This window comes from Lynx canadensis, chromosome C1 (assembly GCF_007474595.2).
Source record: "Lynx canadensis isolate LIC74 chromosome C1, mLynCan4.pri.v2, whole genome shotgun sequence".
NCBI lineage: Eukaryota > Metazoa > Chordata > Mammalia > Carnivora > Felidae > Lynx > Lynx canadensis.
This window is the reverse complement of record NC_044310.1, coordinates 1971316-1997764: the sequence shown is the minus strand read 5'-3', so window position 1 is coordinate 1997764 and position 26449 is coordinate 1971316. Positions and strand designations below refer to the sequence as shown.

Genomic DNA, 26449 nt, shown 5'->3' with positions numbered 1-26449 from the left:
CCGGTCAGAAGTTAACCATGTACTGTCTCTCTGGTCCCTTGCTGGTTGACAATGGTCCACCTGTCCCCCGTCTATTTATGTAGCCGTGTGCACACTTTCTGCATATCCGGTTAGGGACCAGACAAAAATGCAAGCTGAGTAAGAAGGTAACGATAGCTCCCTCCCTCCAAAGGCTGAAAGGACAGTGGATGCGAGGGAAGGAGGGTAGGGAGCGAGGGAGCCAGGGCAGAGGAGCTGCTTCCCCAGGGTGGGCCGGGGGCCTGACTCTGCTCCTCCTGAAACAGGCTCAGAAGACAGACCAGGCACCCTTGGCCAGCTCGGAACCACCTGGAGATGTCCCTCTGGAACCCTGGCTCTTTAGTGACTGGCCCCATGGATGTGGCTTGGTGGTCACGCCCAGCGCCGGGGTCCAGGGGAGCACTGGGTCTCAGCCTCGGGGAAGTGGGGAGTAACGCGGCCGGATTTCTACAGCCCTCTTGGGTGCAGACGGCGCGAGAGGGCACCGGCGGGGAGGAGCTTGTCAGCGACAGGGACGCTCACCAACTTCCATCGGCACCTGCACTCCGACCCGGCCTCTTCCCCGTCACCTTCGGAGCCTCCCCTCAGACGCTGGGGTGGAGAGGGGTCAGCTGGAGGTAGGCCCTCCGGGAATCCCAGCGACGCTGTTCCTCCCCCCAGAGCCACTGCTGGCAGGCCCCCCCCCTCCCCCCATCTCCTCGCGGGCTGAACTCCGGCCACTTCCCTGCCACCCGCGCGGCGTCCCAGGGGCCGGTCGGACCCCGGAGGGGTGCCCCACGTCATCCTCTCTCCCAGCTCCCGCACGCTCGCCCCCTCCTCGCAACCCCTAGCTTCTGAGCCCGTGTGCCCCCCAGCCCCGCGCTCCGGCCCCCGCAGGCCGCGCGGCGCCACGCCCAGGCCCCCTCGCGCGGGCTCGCGGCGCTTCCTACCTGGTGCAGTCGGAGCCCGGGGGCATCGACGCCGGAGCCGGCCCGGCAGTGGGTACACGGCGGGCACGGGCGGCCCAGGCGGGTTATATGCGCGCGCGGAGGGGAGGCGCCGCGGGCAGGGGCGGCCGCGGAAGTTAGCGCCTGGCGCCGCCGGCCGGGCGGGAAGGCAGCGCGGGCCGCTCAGCGCGGCGGGAGGAGCGCGGGCGGCGGGGCCGGGCCGAGGCCGAGGTGGCCGCCGGCGCCCCGCCCCCCCAGCTGGCCGCGTGCGAGTCGGGGTCCCGGGCGCGCTCTGCCCCGCCTCCTTCCCGCCGCCTTTTGGCGCGCGTCGCCCCTGCGGAGCCCGCTGGGCCGCCTACCCCGGGCCGGACGCAGGCGAGATTGGGACCGCGACCCTCTCGGCCAGCTTGGGGGCCGCGGGCGAGGGCGCGCGGGAGCGAGGGCGGGCAGCCAAGCAGGCTCCGCGTCCCGACGCCTTGCTCCCCCCGCCCCACCCCACCCCACCCCCCAGACGCCGCATTTTCCCGACACCCCGGGCGGCCCTCCCGCCCCCACCGGCTCCGGGCTCCTCCGTGCGCGGGGCGCTCAGACCCCCGGGAGCAGGGGAAGAGCCGTCCTGGTCCGCGGAGTGTCCGCCCTCGCTGCCGGGAGCAGGGGTGAGGGGCGCGGTCCCAGGGCGAGGGGATTGGGTGGGGCCGTTTGCGCCCGTGGGGCTCCAGTGAGACTCTGAGGAGGGCGCGCCATCTATACTGACACCGAGCCGAGGTCACGGCCGCTCCCCGGCCCCGCTCGGCATTGCGGATCCGCGGGGACCCTCTGGGAACGACTGTCTGGCCCCAGCCCACACTCATCCTGGGCGGAGGTTGTGTCCCTTGGCCCCTGGGGAGGACCTGGTGACGCAAACACTCCCAGGTCGCGGCGCGCACCCTGCTCCCTCCCTCCCCTGGCCGCCGCCTGCCGCCCCCCAGGGCTGGTTTCTCTTCTTCGCGCAGGTGCGCTTGGGCGTCCACGGCGACACGTGGATCGGGCACTCGGAATTGCTCTCTACGCTCAGACACCGGCCTCGGGCCGAGTCTTCCCTCGGACCGGTGTCACCCACGGCTCCACGGGTCTGGACCCACTCTGGGCGGGTCCTTGGCCAGAGAACCCGACCCGCAGGACACGTTTGGAAAGGCTCTCGCGGCGTGCACCCGCCGTGAACTGCGTTCCGGTGCTCTCGGGACCCGTTATCGGCCTCCGAACCGGCGTCCCCAGGCTCGCGTGACCCTCGTGTCAGTGTCGCCTGTGGAACTGCGTACGAGCCGGGCTGGTGCAAACTGGGTTCTCTGGCCGCCTGGGTCCGCGTTCCCCTGGCGGACCTGGCTCACTTCCACACACCTTTACTGCTCACCCACTGGTTTAGATTCGCGGGGGCTGGAGACAGAAAGACGGATGAAGCTGGCCCGGCACAGAAAAGTCTGGTACCGCCTAGCTGGACGCGTGCACGCATCCCCTGCCCGTGTGTTCCAAAGGGGGGTGGCGGGGGACGTCGGCAGGCTGCAGGCCGGGGGCTGTGAGCGCAGAGGTGTGGGGAGGGCCCAGGCTGGGTCTGGGTTCTCAGAAGGGAGGGGCGAGCGTGAGTGTCTGGGTCCGCCGGCCCGGGTAGACTGCGGAGGCTCTGGCAGGCAGGGCCTGGTCGGGTCATGGGGCAAGCCTCCTTCGGGGGAAGAGGACCAGGGGTTCCCAGAGGGCGAGAGGACAAGGCGCTCGCGGGGGCGCCAGCAAGGTGCGCAAAACCCGCGCTGACACAGGCGCGCGCCGTCCTGCGTGGGCAGGTTCCAGGTCGCGTCCTGCGCTCTCCCTCTCCTCCGCGCGGGTGCAAACGCCAAAGGCATTCTCCCCAGATCTGCGTAGTGCCCGAGGGGAGGCGAGGGCCTCCCTGCAGGCAGGGTTGCCCAGTTCAGCCAAAAAGAAAGAAAAAAGAAAAGAAAAAAACCCAGAAAACGGATACGTACTTATTCACCGTGTATAACATACAATGTGTGTATATACACTATTACGTATTTAGATAGAAGCGCGTAGGTGTCCGTAAACGTAGTTACATCTAAGCGTATTCACGTGTAAGTATAAACACTCAAACGTAAGCGGACACACAGGACGCCCGTTTACATTTGAAGTTCAGATAAGCGGGTACTTTTTTGGTGTTTGTCCCATACAGTATCTGAGAGCATTTTCCCACAAAAATGATTCGTTGTGTGCCTGAAATTCAACTTGAGCGCGCGTCCCGCGTTTTCGGTGTCAACCCTCGCTGGGGGGCGGATCGTCCTGGTGGCGAGAAGCGCGGCGGCGCGGGAACGCGCGAACTACAAGCCCCACAATGCTGCGCGGGCACCCGGGGCCCTGATAGGCTACGAGGTGCTTCCGCCCTCCGTCACTTCCGGCCGCGGTGTTGGAGGTTGCCGCAGACCCGGCGGGAGTGGAGCGCCCGGGGCCGGGGATCGGAGGCCGCCATGAACTTCTCCGAGGTGTTCAAGCTCTCCGGCCTGCTCTGCAAGTTCTCCCCGGACGGCAAGTACCTGGTGAGCGGCCGCGGGGCCCGGGGGGAGGGGGCAGCTTGGGGGTCCGCCCGTGCGGGCCTCAAGCAGGGGCCCCGGGCTGACACCCGAGGCTGGGGATCCAGGGCAAGTGACCCCGGCTGACACCCGAGGCAGGGGACCCTGGGCTGGGGACTCGGACGGGGGCCCCGGGCGGACACCGAGGCAGGCGCCCTGGAGCAGGGGACCCAGGGCACGTGGCCCGGGCGGACACCGGGGCTGGGGACTCGACAGATGCCCCAAGCAGGGGCCCCGGGGGAATGGGGCGTGGGCAGGTGCCAGCCTCCCTACACCCCAGTTTCCATCTGTCAGAGGCAGGTAATGGCAGTGTTGTCGTCACACATTTGAGGGTACAGAGGATATCAGCTCGTTGTTGTTATTTTGACACATGGGGGGACATACCTAGTTCTGTTGGCTGTAACCTGGTGCAGCGACTGTCTTTGCTAGTCCTCTCCGCCCCCCACCATATGGCAAATAAGCGATTGAAATAACCAGCAGTCTCTGCCCAGATGAGTCCAGTCGTCCGCACTGCTGTTTATTCGAACGATTGGGATTCGAGCTGTTCATCACGGGGGGGGGGGGGGGGGGCGCGACCAAATGCTGCTGGAATCGCTGAGCCAGTCTGTGCAGGAAACACACCAGCATCATCAGTGTGTATCCTCGGGACCTGGCGGTATGATTGGCACTGGAAGTCCATTCAGGAAAAGATCAGCCTTATAGAAAGTGTGTCTGTTAAAAAAAAAAAAAAAAAAAAAGAAAGTGTGTCTGTTTAGTTCTGTATGTTAACTCACCAACGCTTCATGACTTTTCAGTTTGAACCTGAACATTCCTGTTCTTTGTGCAGCTCTTTGAAACTGGAACTCCTTTGTGGAGGTATTATCCTAAATACATAAATTAGCATTCTGCTAAGAGATACACAATGTCTTCAGCTTCAAGTTCACCCCCAGAAACCGTCGCGTATTTTTTGAAGTGCTCCCCATAAATTCGTTGTTTAAAAAAATCGTCTATGAAAATTCCACTGAATTATAAAGAGAGAGACTATGTTCCTTTGCTTCGTTTTGGTGCTTTTTTTTTTTTTTTTTTTGGCTTCTCCACCCTGGTGGAAATATGGTGTTACTGGAGTCTTGTTCTTCGAAGCTCTATCCTAAATCCTGAAGAAAGTAGGTCTGTGTTGCCGTTTTTAATATCTTGCAACAGATCTGATAATGGTTTTTCCACGCCATGACACATGCTCCCTGTCTTAAGGAGCTCATTGTAACTGATGACAAAGCTACAATGTGACACATGTTCTCACCTGAAGTTACGCTCCCCTTCTTCTTTTTACAAGGAAGACTCATGAGGTGTGTTTTTTAAACTTTATTTTTGGGAGTGAGAGCGTACGAGTGGGGGAGGGGCAGAGAGAGGTGAGAGAGAGAGAGAGAGAAAGAGAGGGAGGGAGAGAGAGGGAGAGAGAGAATCCCAAGCAGGCTCCTCGTCAGCGTCATGGAGCCCACGGCTCAAACTCACAGAACTCACACTCCCTCACAAACCATGAGATCACAAGGAGCCCCCCCAGGCGCCCCAAGGTTTTTTTCAAAAGGAAAAGGAAGGTTTGGAAAAGGAAAGGAAAAGGTTTCTAAAACACAAACCAATAATTGAGTTTGATCTTGATAAGAACGAAGCAATTAACATTTAAAAATCAGTTCTTGGGGTGCCTGGGTGGCCCAGTCAGTTAAGCGTGCGACTTTGGCTCAGGTCATGATCTCGGGGTGTATGAGTTCGAGCCCAGTGTTGGGCTCTGTGCTGACAGCTCAGAGCCTGGAGCTGCTTCGGATTCTGTATCTCCCTCTCTCTCTCTCTGCCCTTCCACTGCTCGCTCGCTCTCCCTCTCTCCCTCTCTCGAAACTAAATAAACATTAAAAAAAAATTTTTTTTAAACAAGTTCTTGATTTTTCAACTATAATATAATCTAAAATCTGATGAGTATACCCAAATAATTTGCTTAGATATGGATATTATTAACAAATGTGGACACAGACTGCCTCTTCAAGAAAACAGGATTAACGCTTAAACATCTTCACGGTCAGTACTCAGAATAAGTCCCCGCAGTGGAAGAGAAACCTCCCTGCGTCCCCTCCTGTGTCGGGAAAGCGTCAGCCTGCTGCTGCTGCTCGCCTCTGCTGTCCCGCGGCTGCTGTTACACTCGCCGCACTGCTGACACTTCCCGTCACGTTTGCCAGGAGCTGGGGCTGTGTCACAACACACAAGCCCCCAGGACACCAGCGGGTGCCACACAGCTCGATTCTGGCACTGTCCCCCTGGAGACCCGAGGCGGACCGCCCACCCACTGCATTTTTTTTAATGTTTATTTTCTTGTTTATTTTATTTTATTTTTTTTCATTTTTGAGAGAGAGAGAAAGAGCATGAGCAGGGGCGCGGCAGAGAGGGGGACAGGATCTGCAGTGGGCTCCGTGCTGACAGCGGTGAGCCCGATGTGGGGCTGGAACTCCTGAAGCATGAGATCGTGACGTGAGCCGAAGGCGGGCGCTTCACCAGCTGTGCCCCCACGCGCCCCTGTGCCCCCCGCTTCAGATTCCAGCCAGAGCTGCGGGTCCTCGAGCTCCGCACAACTTCCGTCTGCCTGGGCCACCAGTCAGGGGCTCCCACAGCCCCCTCCTCGGGTTCGGCTGATTTGCCAGCGTGGCTCACAGAACTCAGACACTTGTGCTAAAGGAGACCAGAGAGGATCCAGGTGAAGAGATCCAGAAGACAAGGTCCAGGAGGGTCCCGAGTGCAGGAGCCGCTGTCCCCGTGGGGGTGGGTGCGTCACCTGCCCTGTGTGCCTGTGTTCACCGGCCTGGAGCTCTCTGAACACTGTCCTGTTGGCATTTTACAGAGGATTCCTCGTGATGAATTATTAACTCCGCTTCTAGCCCTTCTCCCCTCTCTGGAGAAGGGGGAGTGGGACTGAACATTCCAAGCTTCTAATCATGGCTGGTATTTCTGGTGGCCAGGAGCCCACTTAGAGTTGCCTCGTTAGAACAAAAGACGCTCCTACCGCCCAGGACGTTTCAAGGACTCGAGGAGTCCTGTGCCAGGGCCTGGGGGCAGGGACAAATACGTATTTTTCTGTTGCCTCGTCCTTACGTCTCCGTGGTCCTTCTCACCAAGGACCCTGAGGCCCCCGTCCGCACTCCCTGTGCCTTGTCTGCTGGTGGTTAAAGCAGCAGAGTGCTGGCTTAGTTCACAGAAGAGCTGGTCCCACGCCGTGTCCCGCTTTAGTTTTTAAGATGCGAGTCAGAAAGTAAAAAATGACCTAGTAGAGAGTTTTAACAGAATGTCTTATCCTGGAGCAACGTCAACACCTAGTTTGTGTATTTCAACCTTGTCTTTTCGTGAACCCTTATCCTTAGAGGGGGTGACAGTCTGTGAGCATGAGGCCGTCCAGGCAGGAAATACGTCCGGAAGGACAGAGGGAGCTAGAATTCCTGGACGGAGGGGAGCACCGGCTCCTGAGCTCCCTTCCCTTAGACTGTTAGACCATCAAGGGCTTTTTTTTTTTCCCGTTTTTAGGCTTCTTGCGTCCAGTACCGCTTAGTGGTCCGGGATGTGCACACCCTCCAGATCCTTCACCTGTACACGTGCCTGGACCAGATCCAGCACATCGAGTGGTCGGCGGACTCCCTCTTCATCCTGTGCGCCATGTACAAGCGGGGGCAGGTTCAGGTGCGCCGCCCGCGGGGCTCCCAGCCAGGGGCTCTTGCCTGAGGGTAACGGGGAAGGAGCAGCCTCTTCTGTGCCCTTGTAGTTTGAGAAAAAAGGCGAGGCGGCTCAAGCCGGTTTCCTCTTAAAATTATAACGGTTCCCTAATAGCTTAAGTACTTTGAAAACAGGAAAACACTTAACTAGCCTTAATGTGTCATCAGGTAGAATTCAGTAAGAGGAAGTGTCCGCAGACAGCTGTCTAGAAGCTTGGGCCTCACGGGTTGGGGGAAGCGCGAAGATGCGTTTCTAGCAGATGTGAAGTTTCCCCGAAGGAGCTTGGAGGGCTGGCGAAGGGCTTTAAAACCACCACTGCTAAGTCCCCCGGGAGCGTGGCTTTTGTGCCGCGGTCCGGCCCCAGCCCTGCCTCGTGGCGGATGTGGAAACGCGCCCTGTGTCCTGGCCGTGTGCCGTTGAACCGGCTGTTTTCCAGCTTGACGCGCGTGCGCTCACGTGTCGTGGGTCTGCGTTTCTGTCCGTTGCGCATCCAGGTGTGGTCCCTGGAGCAGCCCGAGTGGCACTGCAGGATCGACGAGGGCTCGGCCGGGCTGGTGGCCTCCTGCTGGAGCCCCGACGGCCGCCACATCCTCAACACAACCGAGTTCCACGTAAGTGCAAAGGCCCCGGCACACATCGTCGAGCGGAGGAGGGTGACTCCTCGCGCCTTTCTCCGGAAATTGCTGGGTAGCGGTCAGGCGGGTGAATTTTGGAGAACGATGTGTATCTTTCAGATATGTATATACATATGTGGGGAGAGAGGGAGAGACGGAGAAAGATGTGTGTCTTAGGTCGACACGGTTGTTATATGATCTTTCTGCCCAAATTTAAGGAAAAGTAACGTGGGTTTTAAATGACAGGATTTAAGAATTAAACAGTTCCTTTACTTCGGGGGTAGAAGATGGATTCGCTACGATCGACTTTACATCTTTAAGATGCCTGACCTGTGACCACCGGTCGCTGCTGCGTCCTGTCCGAGCCTCGCTGGGGCCCCCCCCCCCCCCCCCCGCCAAAGTTAGGGAATTTGCACATATAAGGTGTTGGGGTAGAAGGTCTTTGGTGTCAGCAGTGTTGTTTTCAAAGACAGAAAAACGCGCAGATCCCGTTAACGATGTGCCTTTTGAGGGGGCGTCATGACCCAGGGTGTGGGCCCGAACCCCCAGGCCTGGGCTGCCCGGTGCCCTGCAGGAGCCCCGCCCCAGGCTGCAGAGGGGACAGTGCGTGCGTGTGGCGAGGGCGAGTGTCTGTGCCCAGCCGTGAGGGTGCCGGGCGACCCTGTGGGATGTCATCATCGGGTCTTTTTCAAGTTGGCATCATGTGGGAGAAGGTCTGTGTCCAGCCGTGAGGGGGCGGCTGAGTCGGCCGCTTCAGATGGCCGTGTGGTTTCACGTACCTTCTGTTACGGTTTAAGACCGCTTTTGATGTGGTGTCTGCTCATACAGGCTGTCGGAGACTGAGCAGGACGCAGGGCACTTGGTTTCCTTGCGGTGCACATGGTGACTTTTCATTCATTCATTCATTTTTTTTTTATATTTTATTTTATTTTATTTTATTTTATTTTATTTATTTTTTTAATGTTTATTTATTTCTGAGAGAGACAGAGACAGAATGCGAGTGGCCTAGGGGCAGAGAGAGAGGACGACACAGAATCCAAAGCAGGCTCCAGGCTCCAGGCTCCGAGCTGTCAGCACAGAGCCCGATGCGGGGCCCGAACCCACGAGCCGCGAGATCATGACCTGAGCTGAAGTCGGACGCTCAACCGACTGAGCCACCCAGGCGCCCCCATTCATTCATTTTTAATTTGAGAGAGAGTGGGGGTGGGGGCAGAGAGAGAGGGAGGGAGGGAGAGAGAATCTTGAGCAGGCTCCATATGCTTGGTGCAGAGCCCAGTGAGAGGCTCGATCTCACGCGAGATCATGACCTGAGCTGAAATCCGGAGTCAGACAGAAAGTGGACCGAGACCCAGAGCTGCACACGTTGGCCTTTTAAAGACGTTTGCAACTTGGAAGTTTTCAGACGTGTTGAACTGTTTATACGGCCTCACCCGACAGTCTCCGTGATTAGAATTCTTGGGGCCAGAATCCAGTGTCCAGACGGGCGTGTGCCAGGGCCTCCCTGCCTCCCGTACACGAATGTGACAGGCCCTTTGCACAGGGTCCCCGAGGGTGAAGCACTGTGTGCCCCACCCCACCCCCGAGGCCCAGAGCAGGGCTGCCTGCATGCCCCACAGAGGCGGGACGGACCCTGCGTTCTGTGTTAACCCGTTCTTGCTTTCCTTTGGGTCGTGTGTGTGTGCGTGCACACGTGTGCGCATGCATAACGAGCGTATACACTGTTGCTTGCTTTGCATCTGTTTCCAGTTTGCTGACGCGAGTTCGTCCTCTGTATTCCGGGGTGGTTCTCTTCGCCCTCGGTGTTCGTCGGTCTGGAAGGTGTGGCTCACTCTGCTGTTCCTCGCAGGGGAAGTCACGGCACACCCGTCTGCCCTCTGCTGCTGCTACCGGTGTTCAAGGGGGTAGGGGCCATGGTGCCGGGAGTATATTGTACGTGACCTATATTGAGGCACCCTGTCGGGGGTAGCCTGGGGGACTGCCTGCTTATAGTAGATGGCATTCGACTTTCCAAAGCTTTTTATCGGGATTTAAACTGACTGCCAGTCCTGGGGCGCCTGGGGGGCTCAGTCGGTTAAGCGTCTGACTTTGGCTCAGGTCATAACCTCACAGTTCGTGAGTTCGAGCCCCGAGTCAGGCTTTGTGCTGACAGCTCAGAGCCTGGAGCCTGCTTCGGATTCGGTCTCCTCCCCACCCCCCAGTCTCTCTCTGCCCCTCCGCTGCTAGCACTCTGTCTCTCCCAAAATTAAATAAACATAAAAAAAGAAAAATGAGTGAGATTCTAATTTCCTTCTAAGTTCATTCAAGTTCCTGACAACACGAGTCTAAGTTTATTTACTATTATTATTTTTTAAAGTTTTATTTTTATTTAAGTAATCTCTACATCCAACATGGGGCTTGAACTCACAACACGGAGATCACGAGTCACATACTTCCCCAACTGAGCCAGCCAGGTGCCCCAGCATGAATCTAATCTTAAAAAACAACTTCAGGGCCACGGGGGTGGCTCCGTCGGTTGAGCGTCCAACCTCAGCTCGGGTCATGATCTCTCGGTTTGTGAGTTCGAGCCCCGCGTCAGGCTCTGTGCTGACAGCTCGGACCCTGGAGCCTGCTTCGGATTCTGTGTCTCCCTCTCTCTCTCTGCCCCTAACCCACTCGCATTCTGTCTCTGTCTCTCTCAAAAATAAATAGATAGATAGATAGATACATAGATAGATAGATAGATAGATAGATAGATGATAGGTAGCTGCGAGGCCAGTGGAGCTACAGAGGAAGTGCATTGTGGTTTTACTTGTTTCCTGACTATTAGTGAGGTTGAGTGCTTTCATACCTTGTTTTACACACATGCACACTCTCGCACACTTGATTAATACGCGCTTCGGGTTCCTGTGGACTGTGTGGTGTGAGGAAGGGATCCACGTCTATCTTTTTCCCAACGACGTTTATCAAGAACTGAATTTCTTCATGTTTACATAAAATTTCCGATTTTCCTTCCTCTTCCGCTGTTGGCACGCCGGTTTGCCGTGCCACACTGTTTACGTCCCCGGGTTTGTAGCGTGTCGGTGTCTGTGGGGCTGCCCCCTCCCGTTGCCCTTGTGGTGTTGGTTTGTTTACTGTACTTGTGAGGTGCTGTTACCAGCTGCGCTCGGACGGAGGATGTTATGTCTTCACGGCCAGTGGAGCCTTGATTGTAACTCATCGTTCGTGGTCCCTCGTGGATCTTTTTGCCTCACAAACCTGTTTTGTCAGCTGTTCGCCTAGCCTGTGGCTCTCGTGGTTTTTCTTTTTCACTCCTGTTACTTTTCCACCTTCCCGTGTCCTTAAATTTCAGTGTCTGTCTGTGTTGTAAACAGCCCGTAGCTGCCTCAAAAAAAATAAGCCGAAAACCTTTTTCTTACGTGTCCACAAAGCCAGTTAAAACCACCGACGAGCACCATTCGCCCCTTGAGGCGCGCAGCTCAGCCGGGACGTGGACAGCCCCGTCCGCGCCCACCGCTGCTCCCGGATAGCCACTGCCTGCTTCTCTGTCGGTGGGGCCACGTGGCGTGGGGGGCTCTGTGTTTGGCCTCTGTCACTCAGCGCTGTGCTGTCACTGAGGGTATCAGCGGCGGTCCCTCGTGGCCGGGCGCCATTCCGTGGCACGGGGACACAGCATCTGCTTTCCGTCCACCATCTGGCAGGCCGTGGGCGCTTTCCCGTGGGCGCCGTCCGGAACGAGCTGCTGGGACGCACGTCATTTGACTCGGGTAAATCCCTAGGAGGGGGTGCCAGGGGGGGCGCGTGCGGAACGCTTCAGGAAACTGCCGACTGCTCTCTAACGTGGCTGCCCCCCCCCAGGTTAGAGCTCAGGTGTCTACACTGTCACGACCCTCGACACGCGTCAGTGCGGTTTTCTGCTGTAGTCAGTCTTGTGTCGTGGTGTCTCCCTGTGGGTTTTTGTTTTTAAGTTTATTTATTTTGAGAAAGAGAGAGACAGAGAGCACAAGTGGGGAAGAGGCAGAGAGAGAGACAGAGAGAGAGAGAGAGAGAGGGAGAGAGAATCCCAAGCAGCCTCCTAGCTGTCGGCACACAGCCCGACATGGGGCTCGATCTCACAAACCCAGAGATCATGACCTGAGCTGAAGTTGGACGCCCAGCCACCTGAGCCTCCCAGACGCCCCTGCCTGTGGTTTTAGTTTGCATTGTCCTCATGACTAATGCCATTAGACTTCTGTCACATGCCCGTTATCGTAGGACTTGTCTGTCCGTTTCCTTATCGGGTGGCTAGTCACGTTGCTCAACTGTGAAGTTTCTTCTACTATGTTCCGGATGCGAGTCCTTTCCTAGACACGCGCCTGGCAAGTGTTTTCTCCTACAGGTTGCCCTCTCAGTTAACAGCTTCTTTTAAAGAGCAGAAGTGTTTCCTCTTAATGGAGTCTAACGGATCAGGTTTTTTTGTTTTGTTTTTTTTATGTTTTGTGCATCTAAAGAAATCCCCACCCAACCCAAGATCCAAAAAGAGTTTATTCTGTTTTCTTCTACAAGTTTTATGGTTTGGGCTCCTAAGTGTAGACATAGGACCTATTTTGAGTTTAGATCTTTTCCACTCGCGCTTCTGTCAAAAACCCGTTGCCTGTGTGTGTGCAGGTCTGTTTCCGGATTCTGTCTTGTTCCATTGACCTATTAGCCTCGCTTTGTGCGAACAGCATACTCTCTGATTGTTGTACTTCACAGTAAATCTGGAAACCAGGTCAGTGTGTTTTCCAGCGTTGTCCTTGTTCAGAGTCAGCTGTTGGACGCTCGTCAAGTAGTGAACTGCCACGTCAGCCAACGGGAAGGGCACGGAGACAGTTTTTAGAAACAAAACTAGGAATCGGGGTTAAGAAATTCTGGTTATTCCCTTTTAAACTCTAATGGGATCTAGGGGGTCATAGAACCTCAATATTAGATGTAAATGTAGACGGGTGTTTGAACGCTTAAAAGCTATACTGTGGGCTTTTCCTGGGGACGGGTGTCCGTGACCACCCTGCCAGGCACGCGGGCGGGAGAGGAGGGGACGGCCGGCTGACAGAGCGGTCACCCCCAGAAACCCTGTGGGGAAGCAGCCGTGCAGCGAGGCCACCGCACGGGCCCTTCTGCCCCCACCTCCTGCTCACGAGTCTGCTGAGGCAGAGGACCAAGCAGGTTGACCTCGCTCAGTCCCCGGGACACCCAGCGTCCTGGACAGCTTGCCTGCCGGCGTCTGCGCGTTTGTTAGGAGAGGAAAACCGCAGTTACTTTGAAATTTTAAACTAAATGCACTTATATTCGACTTTGTGTCGCTCACGCGATACTGTTACAAAAAGAAAACCAAACACCAGGAGCATGAAATTTTAAAGGACGGGAGACTTGGGGGGGGGGGGGACACCCAGGAGCAACTGCTGTTCTTAGTTCTGCAGTAAACCTCTTACTGGGTCACTGATGCCTGTCTATGACTTAACCGCCGTCTTCCCAGCTGCTAAACCTGCACCGTTTCTCTTTCCCCTTCTCCTCGACAGCTGCGGATAACTGTCTGGTCCTTGTGCACAAAGTCCGTGTCTTACATCAAATACCCCAAAGCCTGTCAGCAGGGTGAGTCGGCCGAAGCTGATTTGAAAGCTGTTTCTTTGTTGTTTTTGTTCAGGGCCCGGGGGTGGGGGGGGGGGGGGGGGGGGGGGGAGAGGGACACTTTTTTAATACGGAAAATTTACGGGCACAGTAGTCTCAGCGGCTTATCAGCGTGTGGCCAGCTTCTTTCTCTACGCCCCAGACCAGCTGATGCTTCTCTGTGAATAGTTCCGTGTGTGTCTCCCGAGGACAAGGGCTCCCCTTTCAAGATAGAACCACAGTGGTTTAAAGGACCTCAGAGAAGTAGGCTTTACGTGCGGTTCCCTTCCTGTCGTAGGACTGGGGATCAGGTCCCTTCGGTTGATGTGTGTCCCAGGACCTGCCCCCCTCCCCCCCCCCCCAGTTCTGCACTTCAAGCCTCCAGACTTCTGTTGGCCAGCTCTGTGGTCTCTGTGCCGGGGAGAGGACGGCCACCCCACCCAGCCTGCCACCGCGGGACTCGGTTGGACCGCGGAGAGCGAGTGGGGTGCCCATCCCTGAATCGTGAAGTTGCCGCGATGGGTGCAGACAGCAGCGCCTTGTGTGTTCTTGTGGCTCACCAAGTGTGAGCTAGGGCCTGGGGCCTTGCGACTAACACAGAACGGAAAATACGGTTTCACATTTGCAACCAAAGCTTATTTCTAAACTCCGACCTTACGTTTTCTTCTCCCGAGTAATTCAAAAGTACACGTAGGAAGTTGGGGCGCCTGCGTGGCTCAGTCGGCCGGCTGAGGGTCCGCCTTGGGCTCAGCTCGTGATCTCTGCGCTCCCAGGTTCAAGCCCCACGTCGGGCTCTGTGCTGTCGGGGCGGAGCCCGCTTGGGTTCCCGTCTCCCTCTCTCTCTGCCACCGCCCCCCCACCCCCAGCTGTTGCTTTCTCTCGGTCTCAAAAGTAAATAAGATACTCTTTTAAAAAAGTAAAACTGGGTGTGATGAGAAGCTGGCTGAGCTCCCTACGATTTGTGCTCCAAAAACGACGATCCGTCAGGAGCTGCATTTTCAGTGACACTTTGTGGTTCTTCGGGGGCCCGGTTCCTGCGGTTTTCCGTCAGATCCCTTGCCGGTCGGGGGTTGGGGGTCGGGGGTCGGGGGGGGGGGGGTGCCTGGGCTGCTGCACCGAGGCCGCGGTGTCGCCCTCCGCCCCTCCGTCTGGCTGCGGGCGCCCGTCCCTCCCCGTGACCCCTGCTTCTGGTTTGTCACCGCTCCCTGGGGCTGCAGCGGGGTGTCCCTGTCCTCCCGCCAGGGGTCTCCTTTACCCGGGACGGCCGCTACATGGCGCTGGCGGAGCGGCGCGACTGCCAGGACCACGTGAGCGTCTTCGTCTGCAGCGACTGGCAGCTCCTGCGGGTAGGGGGTGCCCTGCCGGCCGCGGGGCGGGGGCGGCTGACGCCTCGCGTCTCCGAGGCCCCGGGCACCTTTGGGAGGGGTCGCGGCAGCGCCATCTCATGGCGGGCGGGTCACCGGAGGGCACGCCCGGGGAGGGGGGGAGGGGGGGGGCCTGCCGGTGAGCGGGGCGGCCACAGGCCATCGGCGTGAGCCGCTGTCCTCTTGTCAGGGCCGTGCGTGCAGTTCGCCCAGGGGCTGCTGCCCTGGGAGGGTCTGCTCTGGGCCAGCCTCCATGGGCCCCGGCCGGGTGCGCGGGGCCCTCCTCCCCTGGCTGGGCTCAGCTCCACGGGCCGGGTGGGTGCGGAGAGGCCTTCGGACTGGCAGTGCCCCTCCTGCCAGAGCACGGAGGTGGCCCCATCGGCCCGGGCACGGGGTGTCCTGGCGGGATCTCGCCCGGGCTGATCTTCCAGGAGTGAGGCCGAGCCAGGCGGGAAGGGGGAGGGAGTGGGGGGCGGGGGGGGGGTGGTGCCAGGCCGCGGGAGCTGCGTCACAGCCAGCAGTGCTGGGCACTGTCCTGCCCGGTGGGCTCCAGCTGCGTGCTGGCCCGCCTGGGGCCTCCTGAGTGCTCAGGCAGGATTTTAACGACGGAAGGACAGGGCTGGAGACATTGTCCATTTCTGTACAAGGAAATTAAATACTAAACGTGTTCCCAACGTCAGTGATAAAATGTGTATTTGTTCAAGAAAACACTTTCGAATTTAATGTTTCCCTGTCTCGCTTTGGAAGCACTTTGACACAGAGACCCAGGACCTCGCAGGGATCGAGTGGGCCCCAAACGGCTGTGTGCTGGCAGTGTGGGACACCTGCCTGGAGGTATGCAGGGTGACCAGGCAGACCCTGTGTGTTGGGGCGCTTTGACCTGTGTTTACCCGACGCTTTCTGAATGTGGAGGCTCGGTCGGCTCACCAGGCTCCGAGGCCAAGCCCAGCCCTTTGACCAGCGAGTCCTTACGTTTACGGCCAAGGTCCCCACTGTCCCCTCTGCGGGAGGGCCTGTCCCGCTCCACCGGTCTTCCTTCTGACCTCCCGCTGGCCATCGGCTGTGTCCCCATTCCACCCCCCCCCCCCCCCCCCCCATGCTCCGGTCAGGGTGAGCGTCAACATCTGCACTGTCTCCCACAGTACAAGGTCCTGCTCTACTCCTTGGACGGCCGGCTCTTGTCCGCGTACTGTGCCTACGAGTGGTCCCTGGGCGTCAAGTCTGTGGCCTGGAGCCCCAGCAGTCAGTTCCTGGCCATCGGAAGCTATGACGGGAAGGTGAGACCCAGTAGCACACGTGGAGATGCTGCGGGCACGGCGCCCGCCAGGGGCCCTCACGCGCACTCTCTCCCCTCAGGTGCGCATCCTTAATCACGTGACTTGGAAAATGATCACAGAGTTCGGGCACCCAGCCACCATTAACAATCCCAAAATAGTAAGTCTGGAATGCATCTCCCTTCCCTTCGTTTTTTTTTATGAAATTTATTGTCAACTTGCTTTCCATACAACACCCAGGGCTCATCCCAACAGGTGCCCTCCTCAGTGCCCATCACCCACTTTCCCCTCCCTCCCACCCCCCATCAACCCTCAGTTCTCAGCTTTTAGGAGTCTCTTATGTTTTGGCTCCCTCCCTCTCTAACCATTTTTCCCCCCTTCTCCTCCCCCCTGGTCTTCTGTTAAGTTTCTCAGGATCCACATAAAAGTGAAACCATATGGTATCTGTCTTTCTCTGTATGACTTATTTCACTTAGCATCACACTCTCCAGTTCCATCCACGTTGCTACAAAGGGCCATATTTCGTTCTTTCTCATTGGCAAGTAGTATTCCATTGTGTATTTAAACCACAATTTCTTTACCTATTCATCAGTTGGTGGACATTTAGGCTCTTTCCATAATTTGGCTATTGTTGAAAGTGCTGCTATAAACATTGGGGTACAAGTGCCCCTATGCATCAGCACTCCTGTATCCCTTGGGTAAATTCCTAGCAGTGCTATTGCTGGGTCATAGGGTAGATCTGTTTTTAATTTTTTGAGGAACCTCCACACTGTTTTCCAGAGTGGCTGCACCAGTTTGCATTCCCACCAACAGTGCAAGACGGTTCCCGTTTCTCCACATCCTCTCCAGCATCTATAGTCTCCTGATTTGTTCCTTTTAGCCACTCTGACCGGCGTGAGGTGGTGTCTCAGTGTGGTTTTGATTTTTATTTCTCTGATGAGGAGCGACGTTGAGCATCTTTTCATGTGCCTGTTGGCCATCTGGATGTCTTCTTTAGAGAAGTGTCTATTCATGCTTTCTGTCCATTTCTTCACTGGATTATTTGTGTTTCGGGTGTGGAGTTTGGTGAGTTCTTTATAGATTTGGATACTAGCCCTTTGTCCAATGTGTCATTTGCAAATATCTTTTCCCATTCCGTTGGTTGCCTTTTAGTTTTGTTGATTGTTTCCTTTGCTGTGCAGAAGCTTTTTATCTTCATGAGGTCCCAGTAGTTCATTTTTGCTTTTAATTCCCTTGCCTTTGGGGATGTGTCAAGTAAGAAATTGCTGCGGCTGAAGTCAGAGAGGTTTTTCCCTGCTTTCTCCTCTAGGGTTTTGATGGTTTCCTGTCTCACATTTAGGTCCTTCATCCATTTTGAGTTTGTTTTTGTGAATGGTGTGAGAAAGTGGTCTAGTTTCATCCTTCTGCATGTTGCTGTCCAGTTCTCCCAGCACCATTTGTTAAAGAGACTGTCTTTTTTCCATTGGATATTCTTTCCTGCTTTGTCAAAGATTAGTTGGCCATATTTTTGTGGGTCTAGTTCTGGGGTTTCCATTCTATTCCATTGGTCTATGTGTCTGTTTTTGTTTTTTGTTTTTGTTTTTGTTTTTTAACATTTATTTATTTTTGAGACAGAGAGAGACAGAGCATGAGCAGGGGAGGGTCAGAGAGAGAGGGAGACACAGAATCCAAAACAGGCTCCAGGCTCCGAGCTGTCAGCCCAGAACCCGATGCAGGGCTCGAACTCACGGACCACGAGATCATGACCTGAGGCGAAGTCGGACGCCCAACCAACTGAGCCACCCAGGCGCCCCTATGTGTCTGTTTTTGTGCCAATACCATGCTGTCCTGATGATTACAGCTTTGTAGCAGAGGCTAAAGTCTGGGATTGTGATGCCTCCTGCTTTGATTTTCTTCTTCAGTATTACTTTGCCTTATTCGGGGTCTTTTGTGGTTCCATACAAATTTTAGGATTGCTTGTTCTAGCTTCAAGAAGAATGCTGGTGCAATTTTGATTGGGATTGCATTGAATGTGTAGATGGCTTTGGGTAGTATTGACATTTTAACAATATTTATTCTTTCAGTCCATGAGCACGGAATGTTTTTCCATTTCTTTGTAACGTCTTCAATTTTCTTCATAAGGTTTCTGTAGTTTTCAGCATACAGATCTTTTACATCTTTGGTTAGGTTTATTTCTAGGTATTTTATGCTTCTTGGTGCAGTTGTGAATGGGATCAGTTTCTTTATTTGTCTTTCTGTTGCCTCATTATTAGCATAGAAGAATGCAACTGATTTCTGTACATTGATTTTGTATCCTGCGACTTTGATGAATTCATGTATCAGTTGTAGCAGACTTTTGGTGGAGTCTGTCAGGTTTTCCATGTATAATATTATGTCATCTGCAAAGAGTGAAATCTTGACTTCATCTTTGCCAATTTTGATGCTTTTGATTTCCTTTTGTTGTCTGATTGCTGATGCTAGCACTTCCAACACTGTGTTAAACAACAGCGGTGAGAGTGGGCATCCCTGTCGTGTTCCTGATCTCAGGGGGAAAGCTCTCAGTTTTTCCCCATTGAGGATGATATTAGCTGTGGGCTTTTCATAAATGGCTTTTATGCTGTTTAAGGTATGTTCCTTCTATCCCGACTTTCTCGAGGGTTTTTATTAAGAAAGGATGCTGAATTTTGTCAAATGCTTTTTCTGCATCGATTGACAGGATCATATGGTTTTTTTCTTTTATTAATGTGATGTATCACATTGATTGATTTGCGAATGTTGAACCAGCCCTGCAGCCCAGGAATGAATCCCACTTGATCATGGTGAATAATTCTTTTTATATGCTTTTGAATTCGATTTGCTAGTATCTTATTGAGAATTTTTGCATTCATATTCATCAGGGATATTGGCCTGTAGTTCTCTTTTTTTACTGGGTCTCTGTCTGGTTTAGGAATCAAAGTAATGCTGGCTTCATAGAATGAGTCTGGAAGTTTTCCTTCCCTTTCTATTTTTTGGAACAGCTTGAGAAGGATAGGTATTATCTCTGCTTTAAATGTCTGGTAGAATTCCCCTGGGAAGCCTTCTGGTCCTGGACTGTTATTTGTTGGGAGAGTTTGGATAACTGATTCAATTTATTCGCTGGTCATGGGTCTGTTCAAGCTTTCTGTTTCCTCCTGATTGAGTTTTGGAAGCGTGTGGGTGTTTAGGGATGTGTCCATTTCTCCCAGGTTGTCCAGTTTGTTGGCATGTAATTTTTCATAGTATTCCCTGATAATTGCTTGTATCTCTGAGGGATTGGTTGTAACAATTCCATTTTCATTCATGATTTTATCTATTTGGGCCATCTCCCTTTTCTTTTTGAGAAGCCTGGCTAGAGGTTTGTCAATTTTGTTTATTTTTTCAAAAAACCAACTCTTGGTTTCGTTGATCTGCTCTACAGTTTTTGTAGATTCTAAATTGTTTATTTCTGCTCTGATCTTTATTATTTCTCTTCTTCTGCTGGGTTTAGGCTGTCTTTGCTATTCTGCTTCTATTTCCTTTAGGTGTGCTGTTAGATTTTGTATTTGGGATTTTTCTTGTTTCTTGAGATAGGCCTGGATTGCAATGTATTTTCCTCTCAGGACTGCCTTTGCTGCATCCCAAAGCGTTTGGATTGTTGTATTTTCATTTTCATTTGTTTCCATATATTTTTTAATTTCTTCTCTAATTGCCTGCTTGACCCATTCATTCTTTAGTAGGGTGTTCTTTAACCTCCATGCTTTTGGAGGTTTTCCAGACGTTTTCCTGTTGTTGATTTCAAGCTTCAGAGCATTGTGGTCTGAAAGTATGCATGGTATGATCTCAATTCTTGTATACTTATGAAAGGCTGTTTTGTGACCCAGTATGTGATCTATCTTGGAGAAGGTTCCATGTGCACGCGAGAAGAGAGTATATTCTGTTGCTTTGGGATGCAGAGTTCTAAATATATCAAGTCCATCTGATCCAGTGTATCATTCAGGGCCGCCCTTGTTTTTTGTTGATCCTGTGTCTAGATGATCTGTCCAACGTTGTAAATGGAGTATTAAAGTCCCCTGCAATTACCACATCCTTATCAATAAGGTTGCTTATGTTTTTGATTAATTGTTTTATGTATTTGGGGGCTCCCGTGTTCGGTGCATAGACATTTATAATTGTTAGCTCTTCCTGATGGATAGACCCTATAATGATTATATAATGCCTTTCTTCATCTCTTGTTACAGCCTTTAATTTGAAGTCTAGTTTGTCTGATATAAGTGTGGCTACTCCAGCTTTCTTTTGACTTCCAGTAGCATGATAGATAGTTCTCCATCCCCTCACTTTCAATCTGAAGGTGTCCTCAGGTCTAAAATGAGTCTCTTGTAGACAGCAGATAGATGGGTCTTGTTTTTTTTTATCCATTCTGATACCCTATGTCTTTTGATTGGCGCATTTAGTCCATTTACATTCAGTGTTATTATTGAAAGATATGGGTTTAGAGTTATTATGTTATCTATAGATTTCATGCTTGTAGTGGTGTCTCTGGTCCTTTGTGGTCCTTGCAACATTTCATTCACAGAGTCCCCCTTAGGATCTCTTGTAGGGCTCGTTTAGTGATGATGAATTCCTTCAGTTTTTGTTTGTTTGAGAAAACCTTTATTTCTCCTTCTATTTTGAATGACAGACTTGCTGGGTAAAGGATTCTTGGCTGCATTATTTTTCCTGTTCATCACATTGAAGATTTCCTGCCATTCCTTTCTGGCCTGCCAAGTTTCAGTAGATAGGTCTGCTGCTACCCTTATGTGTCTACCTTTGTATGTTAAGGCGCGTTTATCCCTAGCTGCTTTCAGAATTCTCTCTTTATCCTTGTATTTTGCCAGTTTGACTATGATATGTCGTGCAGAAGATCGATTCAAGTTACATCTGGAGGGAGTTCTCTGTGCCTCTTGGATTTCAGTGCCCTTTTCCTTCCCCAGATCAGGGAAGTTCTCAGCTATGATTTCTTCAAGTACGTCTTCAGCGCCTTTCCCTCTCTCTTCCTCCTCTGGAATCCCAATTATGCATATGTTATTACGTTTAATTGTGTCACTTAGTTCTTTAAGTCTCCCCTCGTCCTCCTGGATTTTTTTTATCTCTCTTTTTCTCAGCTTCCTCTTTTTCCATAATTTTATCTTCCAATTCACCTGTTGTCTCCTCTGCCTCTTCAATCCGAGCTGTGGTCACCTCCATTTTATTTTGCAGCTCATTTATAGCATTTTTAGCTCCTCCTGACTGTTCCTTAGTCCCTTGATCTCTGTAGCAATAGATTCTCTGCTGTCCCCTATCCTGTTTTCAAGCCCAGCGATTAATTTTATGACTATTATTTTAAATTCATTTTCTGCTGTATTGCTTAAATCGTTTTTGATCAGTTCGTTAGCTGTCGCTATTTTCTGGAGTTTCTTTTGAGGAGAATTCCTCCATTTCATCATTTTGGATAGTCCCTGGGGTGGCGCGGGACTGCAGGGCACTTCCCCCCGTGCTGTCTGGAGTAACTTGCGTTGGTGGGCGGGGCCACAGTCAGAGCCGCTGTCTGTCCCCAGCCCACCGCTGGGGCCACAGTCAGACTGGCGTGTACCTTATCTTCCCGTCTCCCAGGGGCAGGACTCACTGTGGAGTGGTGTGGCCCCTGTCTGGGCTACGTGCACACTGCCAGGCTGGTGGTGCTGCTTCGATGGGATCTGGCGTATTAGCCGGGGTGGATCCGCAAGGTGCACAGGGGTGGGAGGGGCAGGCTCAGCTCGCTTTTCCTTCGGCGATCCGCTTCAGGAGGAGCCCTGCGGCACCGGGAGGGAGGCCGACCCGTCGGAGGGATGGATCCGCAGAAGCACAGCGTCGGGTGTTTGCGCGGTGCAAGCAAGTTCCGTGACAGGAACTGGTTCCCTTTGGGATTTTGGCTGGGGGGTGGGCGAGGGAGAAGGCGCTTCCCAGCGCCTTTGTTCCCCGCCAAGCTGCGCTCTGTCGTCCGGGGCTCAACAGCGCTCCCTCCCGTTGTCCTCCGGCCCTCCTGTTCTCCGAGCAGAGCTGTTAGCTTATAACCTTCCAGATGTGAAGTCTCACTGGCTGACAGAACACACTCCGTCCGGCCCCTCCGCTTTTGCCAGCCAGACTCGGGGGCTCTGCCTTGCCGGGCGGGCTGGCTGCCCCTCCACCGCCCCAGCTCCCTCCCGCCAGTCTGTGGAGCGTGCACCGCCCCTCCGCCCTTCCTACCCTCTTCCGTGGGCCTCTCGTCTGCGCTCGGCTCCGGAGAGTCCGTTCTGCTAGTCTTCTCGTGGTTATCGGGGTAAATTAGGCAGATGTGGGTAGAATCTAAGCGATCAGCAGGACGCGCTGAGCCCAGCGTCGTCCTTAGCCGCCATCTTCCTCCCTCCCTGGAATGCAGGTTTCTATTTGAGCCACATTTGGAGAAGGGAGGTAGAAAAAGTCTTTTTTCACTTTACATTATTCATGATGATGTCGGTACTCACATCACCAGAAACTTCCATTACGGTAACATTTCAAATGTTCGACTCGACCAATTCCCAAAGGATCCGAAGTGGTGTCCTTGCCCTGCCCTCCCCACTCCCCAGATGGGTCACTCTCAGGTCTGTTCCTGCCCTCGGCAGAGTACCCAGGGTCCCTCACCCACAAGCACCGGGCATTTGGGGCTGGAGAAGCAGACCTGAGAAGTGGGGGGCAGGTGTCCCTGGGGCAGGCAGGGTCAGGGGCCAGGAAGAAGTGATACGGCATCGGAGGGAGGAGCAGTTCTGGGAGCAAGAACATGAAGTACAAAGGGCCTGAGGTGGGCATGTGTGTCCTTTTTAGCAGGGGACAGACAGACCCCAACCTTGGGGAGCTGTCCCACATGTGGGAAATACGAGGGAGGCCACCAGGAGTAGGGCTGCAGGTAGCCGTGTGGAAGGGGAGGGGAGGGGAGGGGAGGGGGAGGGGACAGCTGGGGAGGCGAGGCTGGGGCGGAGGTCCCGAGGTGGGACCTGGCTGGAGGTGCAGGCGGGTGAAGCCATCCATGGTTGTGGGAGGCCGAGGCTGAGCAGGCCAACCGCGCGGGCCGCAAAGGGTTTGCTCGGCCCTCCCGGCCTGCAGCTCGAGCTCGTTCTGAGGCCAGGGGGCAGCCGGGCTGCCTCACCGCCTCGGCCTCATGGGCCCATCAGGCTTCGGGACACAGACGTCCCCTCGTTCCCAGGACTTGCGTCTGTCACTTGGCACCACTGAGACGCTTGTGTCCTCACTGGCCAGCGGTCGGTTGGGCGCTTACGAACCCGCAGCCAGCACAGGCCACTCCCCCGAGGGGCGGGCTCGGGGTGGGGCTTGGGGTGGGACCCAGGCCGGGCGCCCCCGCGGGGGAGTGGGCGCCGGTGGCCCGGCGTCTCCGTGTCCGTCACCAGGAACGGCAGCGCCTCGCGTCGAGGTCCAGCGTCACCACTACCCAGTGCGTCACCGCCTCTGCTCCTGCGTGGGCGGTGGTGGTGGCAGGACCGTCGTGTCTTCCAGGTCGTGTACAAGGAAGCCGAGAAGACTCCGCGGCTGGCGCCGGGCCGCCTGGCCTTCCCCCCGCCCAGAGCAGCGGCCGGCGTGGCCTCCCCCGCGGAGACCAAGTGTGAGCAGCTGGGGGGTGGGGGGCGGGGGTGCTCCCTCGTTTGCCAGGGACACCTCCCGGCTTGTGTCCTCCCACCTGCGGGTCACTAGACTCGCCTGACCGGAGGAGGGGGGCGGGGAAGGGATGTTTCTTCGCGTCGGAGGGCTGGCGGTTCCAGTGTGACAGGCGGCGCTCTGCAGGTGGTTCTTTAAGGACCAGTAAGATGCCCTTGGAGGAGCCAGAGGGGGTGGGGCTGCGGAACTGGCCGCGGGTCCTGGGCAGGTGGCCTGTGCCTCAGTCCCGGCATCGGTATGGTGGGCTAACGAGGTACAGGAGGTGGGGGAGCAGCCCCCAGGTCGTGTGGTGTCCGCGGCCCAGCCCCCCTCAGTAAGCACCCGGACGGGGGGGGGGGGGGGCACAGCCAGCACACCCGCTCACCTGGCCTTCCATCATCACCTTACCACCTTTTGCCGTGAGTTTTATAATGGCTTTTTGTTTTTTTTAAGACTTTTTTAGAGCAGTTTAGGTGTATGGCAAAACTGAGGGGAAGGCACAGAGTTGCCACACCCCTGCCCGCTCACACGTGCTCTCTCCGCTACACAGACCCCGCCACGGGGGCACCTGGCACGCTGACCCGCAACACGGGCTCCAGCGCCGTGGCCGGGTCCCCTTAAGCCTCTGTTTCCATAGCATCTTGCCTCCGTGGGTTAGAAGTCCTCTTTTCCTTCCGTCTGAACTGAGTGGACGAGGCCAGCGGCTCCTGTCCCCTCCCTTTCCGTGTTCTAGATGAGATCGCCTCCGTGCCAGTCTCCTTACAGACCCTGAAGCCTGTTGCCGACAGAGCGAACCCGAAAATCGGCATCGGAGCGCTGGCCTTCAGCCCGGACAGCTACTTCCTGGCGACGAGAAGCGGTCAGTGGCCGCGCTCGCAGGCCGTGCCCCTCCCCGTTTCCTCCGGTGCCCAGGCATGAAGACCGGGTGAGCGAAACCCGGGTGACGGGCTTCCAGCACGTCGCGTTCTCCTGCCGGGACGCTGTGCCCACAGAAGCTTCCGGAGGCGCGGTGTCTTGGTGCCTCCGCCCGCTGCTTGCCGTCGGGTGAAGAGCAGGGTCCGGGCGCCACCACAGCCACAGCCCGTTTCGTGCGGGAAGGGGGCTCACGTGTTTTGAGGGCTGTAAAAACCGCCAAACCCGCCCTTGTGGGCTCTAAGCCTGGGCGGGGGGACCATCCGGCTCGTAGACACCGGAGCAGCCACGTCCACGGGGCTTGTGGCCTGCCCCCCAGCGTGCATCCCAGGCGGGGACGCTGAAGCAGGGTGTCCGCGTCTTCCCTCCTCAGACAGTGTCCCGAACGCCGTCTGGATCTGGGACATTCAGAAGCTGAGGCTCTTCGTGGTGCTGGAGCAGCTGTCCCCCGTGCGCTCCTTCCAGTGGGACCCGCAGCAGCCCCGGCTGGCCATCTGCACGGGAGGCGGCAAGGTGTACCTGTGGTCGCCAGCGGGCTGCGTGTCCGTGCAGGTGCCTGGGGAAGGTGAGCGCAGTGGCGCTTGTGACCGGCTGTAGGCAGAACCCTAACAGATGAGCCCCTCCCAGCCGACCTGGGCACCGTGGCTCGTGTGGGCGACCGCCTCGGGTGTACGGTCGGAGTCCCTCTGGGCACATCTGGGGAGACCTCAGGCCGGTCCCTGGCATCACACACCGGGTGGGGGTCCACCACTCCGAGCTCTCACGGGACACAGAGACGCCCACCCGAGTTGAGCTTTGGGGCTGCAGCTGGGTCTCTCCAGGCCTGTCCTTCGGCCACAGGATTTGGGGTCGCGCTCACCCTGGGACCCTGGCCTCACCCTTTCACCCTCCGGCTGCCTGTCTTTCTCCAGGTGACTTTCAGGTGCTTTCTCTGTGCTGGCATTTAAACGGGGACTCACTGGCCCTCCTCAGTAAGGACCACTTCTGCCTGTGTTTCCTGGAAACCGAGGACAGGGTTGGCACGGCCTTTGGACGGCCAGGTGACCACACGTAGGACCTGCGAGTGCCCAGGCCCGGCCGAGATGAGAGAACACCGCGGCACGTGGCAGCCACGGGGAAGGTGCGGGGCTTCTGGGGGGCGGGGGGTGTTCCCCAACAGTGGCCCAGATGAAATGACCGGCTTTTATTTTTGTATAGCATTCCTGTAAATATGTATGGTATGAAACTAATTTTTATTTAAAATAAACATTTGCTAACTCATGAGACGGCTGATGCTGGTTTTCGTGACAGGTTTAAGTCATAGGAAGGTTTTCTGGTTTGTTTCAGGTTTTGGGTTCACGGTCTTACACAAAGTCACTGACCCCAGGCAGCAACTTCCCCCTCAGACAGACATCCTGCTCTGCTCTGGCGCCCCCGTTCCTGGTCACTGAACCTTCTGGAGAGCGGGCTCGGTTTTCACATGGGGTGCGTGCTGGAGCGCGGGGACAGGAGCTGCCGGCCCCAGGGCCGTCGGGTCAAGGCCGGCTCCGCACAGAGTCCCCCCACCTCTACGTTCAGGTGCTTGTGATGAATGAAGCAGGGCTCCAAACCTGGACTCGTCTTCCTAAAAGCTAGACAGTTGGCCCGTCACTCTGGGTTTTTCTGTGAGCGAACTCAGGGGACCGTACTTCCCTAGCATCCTCCTGAACGTGCACAGCAAGGTGGCAGGTTTACAAAGCTTTAACGTACACACTTCAGAGGTGACTTTTCTTGGTTGTCGCCCCTGCTTTGAATAACGATCTCAAAGAAAGAACG

General features: G+C 55.3%; 3 protein-coding genes across 5 annotated transcripts in view; 2 read left to right on the top strand and 1 right to left on the bottom strand.

Annotated features, from left to right (window-relative positions):
* TP73 (tumor protein p73) overlaps positions 1–1057 on the bottom strand; it is a 63573-nt gene extending 62516 nt beyond the window's left edge. The window contains exon 1 of the mRNA XM_030328310.1: positions 948–1057. The gene's annotated coding sequence lies outside the window, so the exon portion shown is untranslated. The remainder of the gene's footprint in view (positions 1–947) is intronic.
* LOC115522445 lies at positions 154–2894 on the top strand. Its single transcript, XM_030328318.1, has 2 exons — positions 154–635; positions 1937–2894. Exons 1-2 carry the CDS (start codon positions 334–336, stop codon positions 2727–2729), a joined length of 1095 nt encoding a protein of 364 aa, XP_030184178.1. The 5' UTR covers positions 154–333; the 3' UTR covers positions 2730–2894.
* WRAP73 (WD repeat containing, antisense to TP73) lies at positions 2724–25855 on the top strand. 3 transcript variants are annotated; one of them, XM_030328315.1, is made up of 12 exons: positions 2757–3502; positions 7070–7222; positions 7750–7866; positions 13383–13455; positions 14713–14816; positions 15582–15668; positions 15977–16111; positions 16191–16268; positions 23606–23711; positions 24477–24602; positions 25029–25220; positions 25567–25854. In XM_030328315.1, exons 1-12 carry the CDS (start codon positions 3167–3169, stop codon positions 25707–25709), a joined length of 1650 nt encoding a protein of 549 aa, XP_030184175.1. In that variant the 5' UTR covers positions 2757–3166; the 3' UTR covers positions 25710–25854. The 3 variants fall into 3 exon arrangements, with proteins under 3 accessions (XP_030184177.1, XP_030184175.1, XP_030184176.1); XM_030328317.1 differs by lacking the exon at positions 25567–25854 and having other exon boundaries at positions 2724–3502; positions 24477–24668; positions 25029–25121; XM_030328316.1 differs by lacking the exons at positions 7070–7222; positions 7750–7866 and having other exon boundaries at positions 25567–25855.
* Positions 25856–26449: the final 594 nt, after the last annotated feature.

Excerpts from the sequence above, each read along its gene's own strand:
- WRAP73 (XM_030328315.1), top strand. The coding sequence starts at position 3,167 with ATGATTCGTTGTGTGCCTGAAATTCAACTTGAGCGCGCGTCCCGCGTT. Across the intron at positions 16,112-16,190 it reads TCGGAAGCTATGACGGGAAG|GTGCGCATCCTTAATCACGT; the intron begins GTGAGACCCAGT and ends CTCTCCCCTCAG. Across the intron at positions 16,269-23,605 it reads CCATTAACAATCCCAAAATA|GTCGTGTACAAGGAAGCCGA; the intron begins GTAAGTCTGGAA and ends CGTGTCTTCCAG.
- LOC115522445 (XM_030328318.1), top strand. The coding sequence starts at position 334 with ATGTCCCTCTGGAACCCTGGCTCTTTAGTGACTGGCCCCATGGATGTG. Across the intron at positions 636-1,936 it reads TGGAGAGGGGTCAGCTGGAG|GTGCGCTTGGGCGTCCACGG; the intron begins GTAGGCCCTCCG and ends TTCTTCGCGCAG.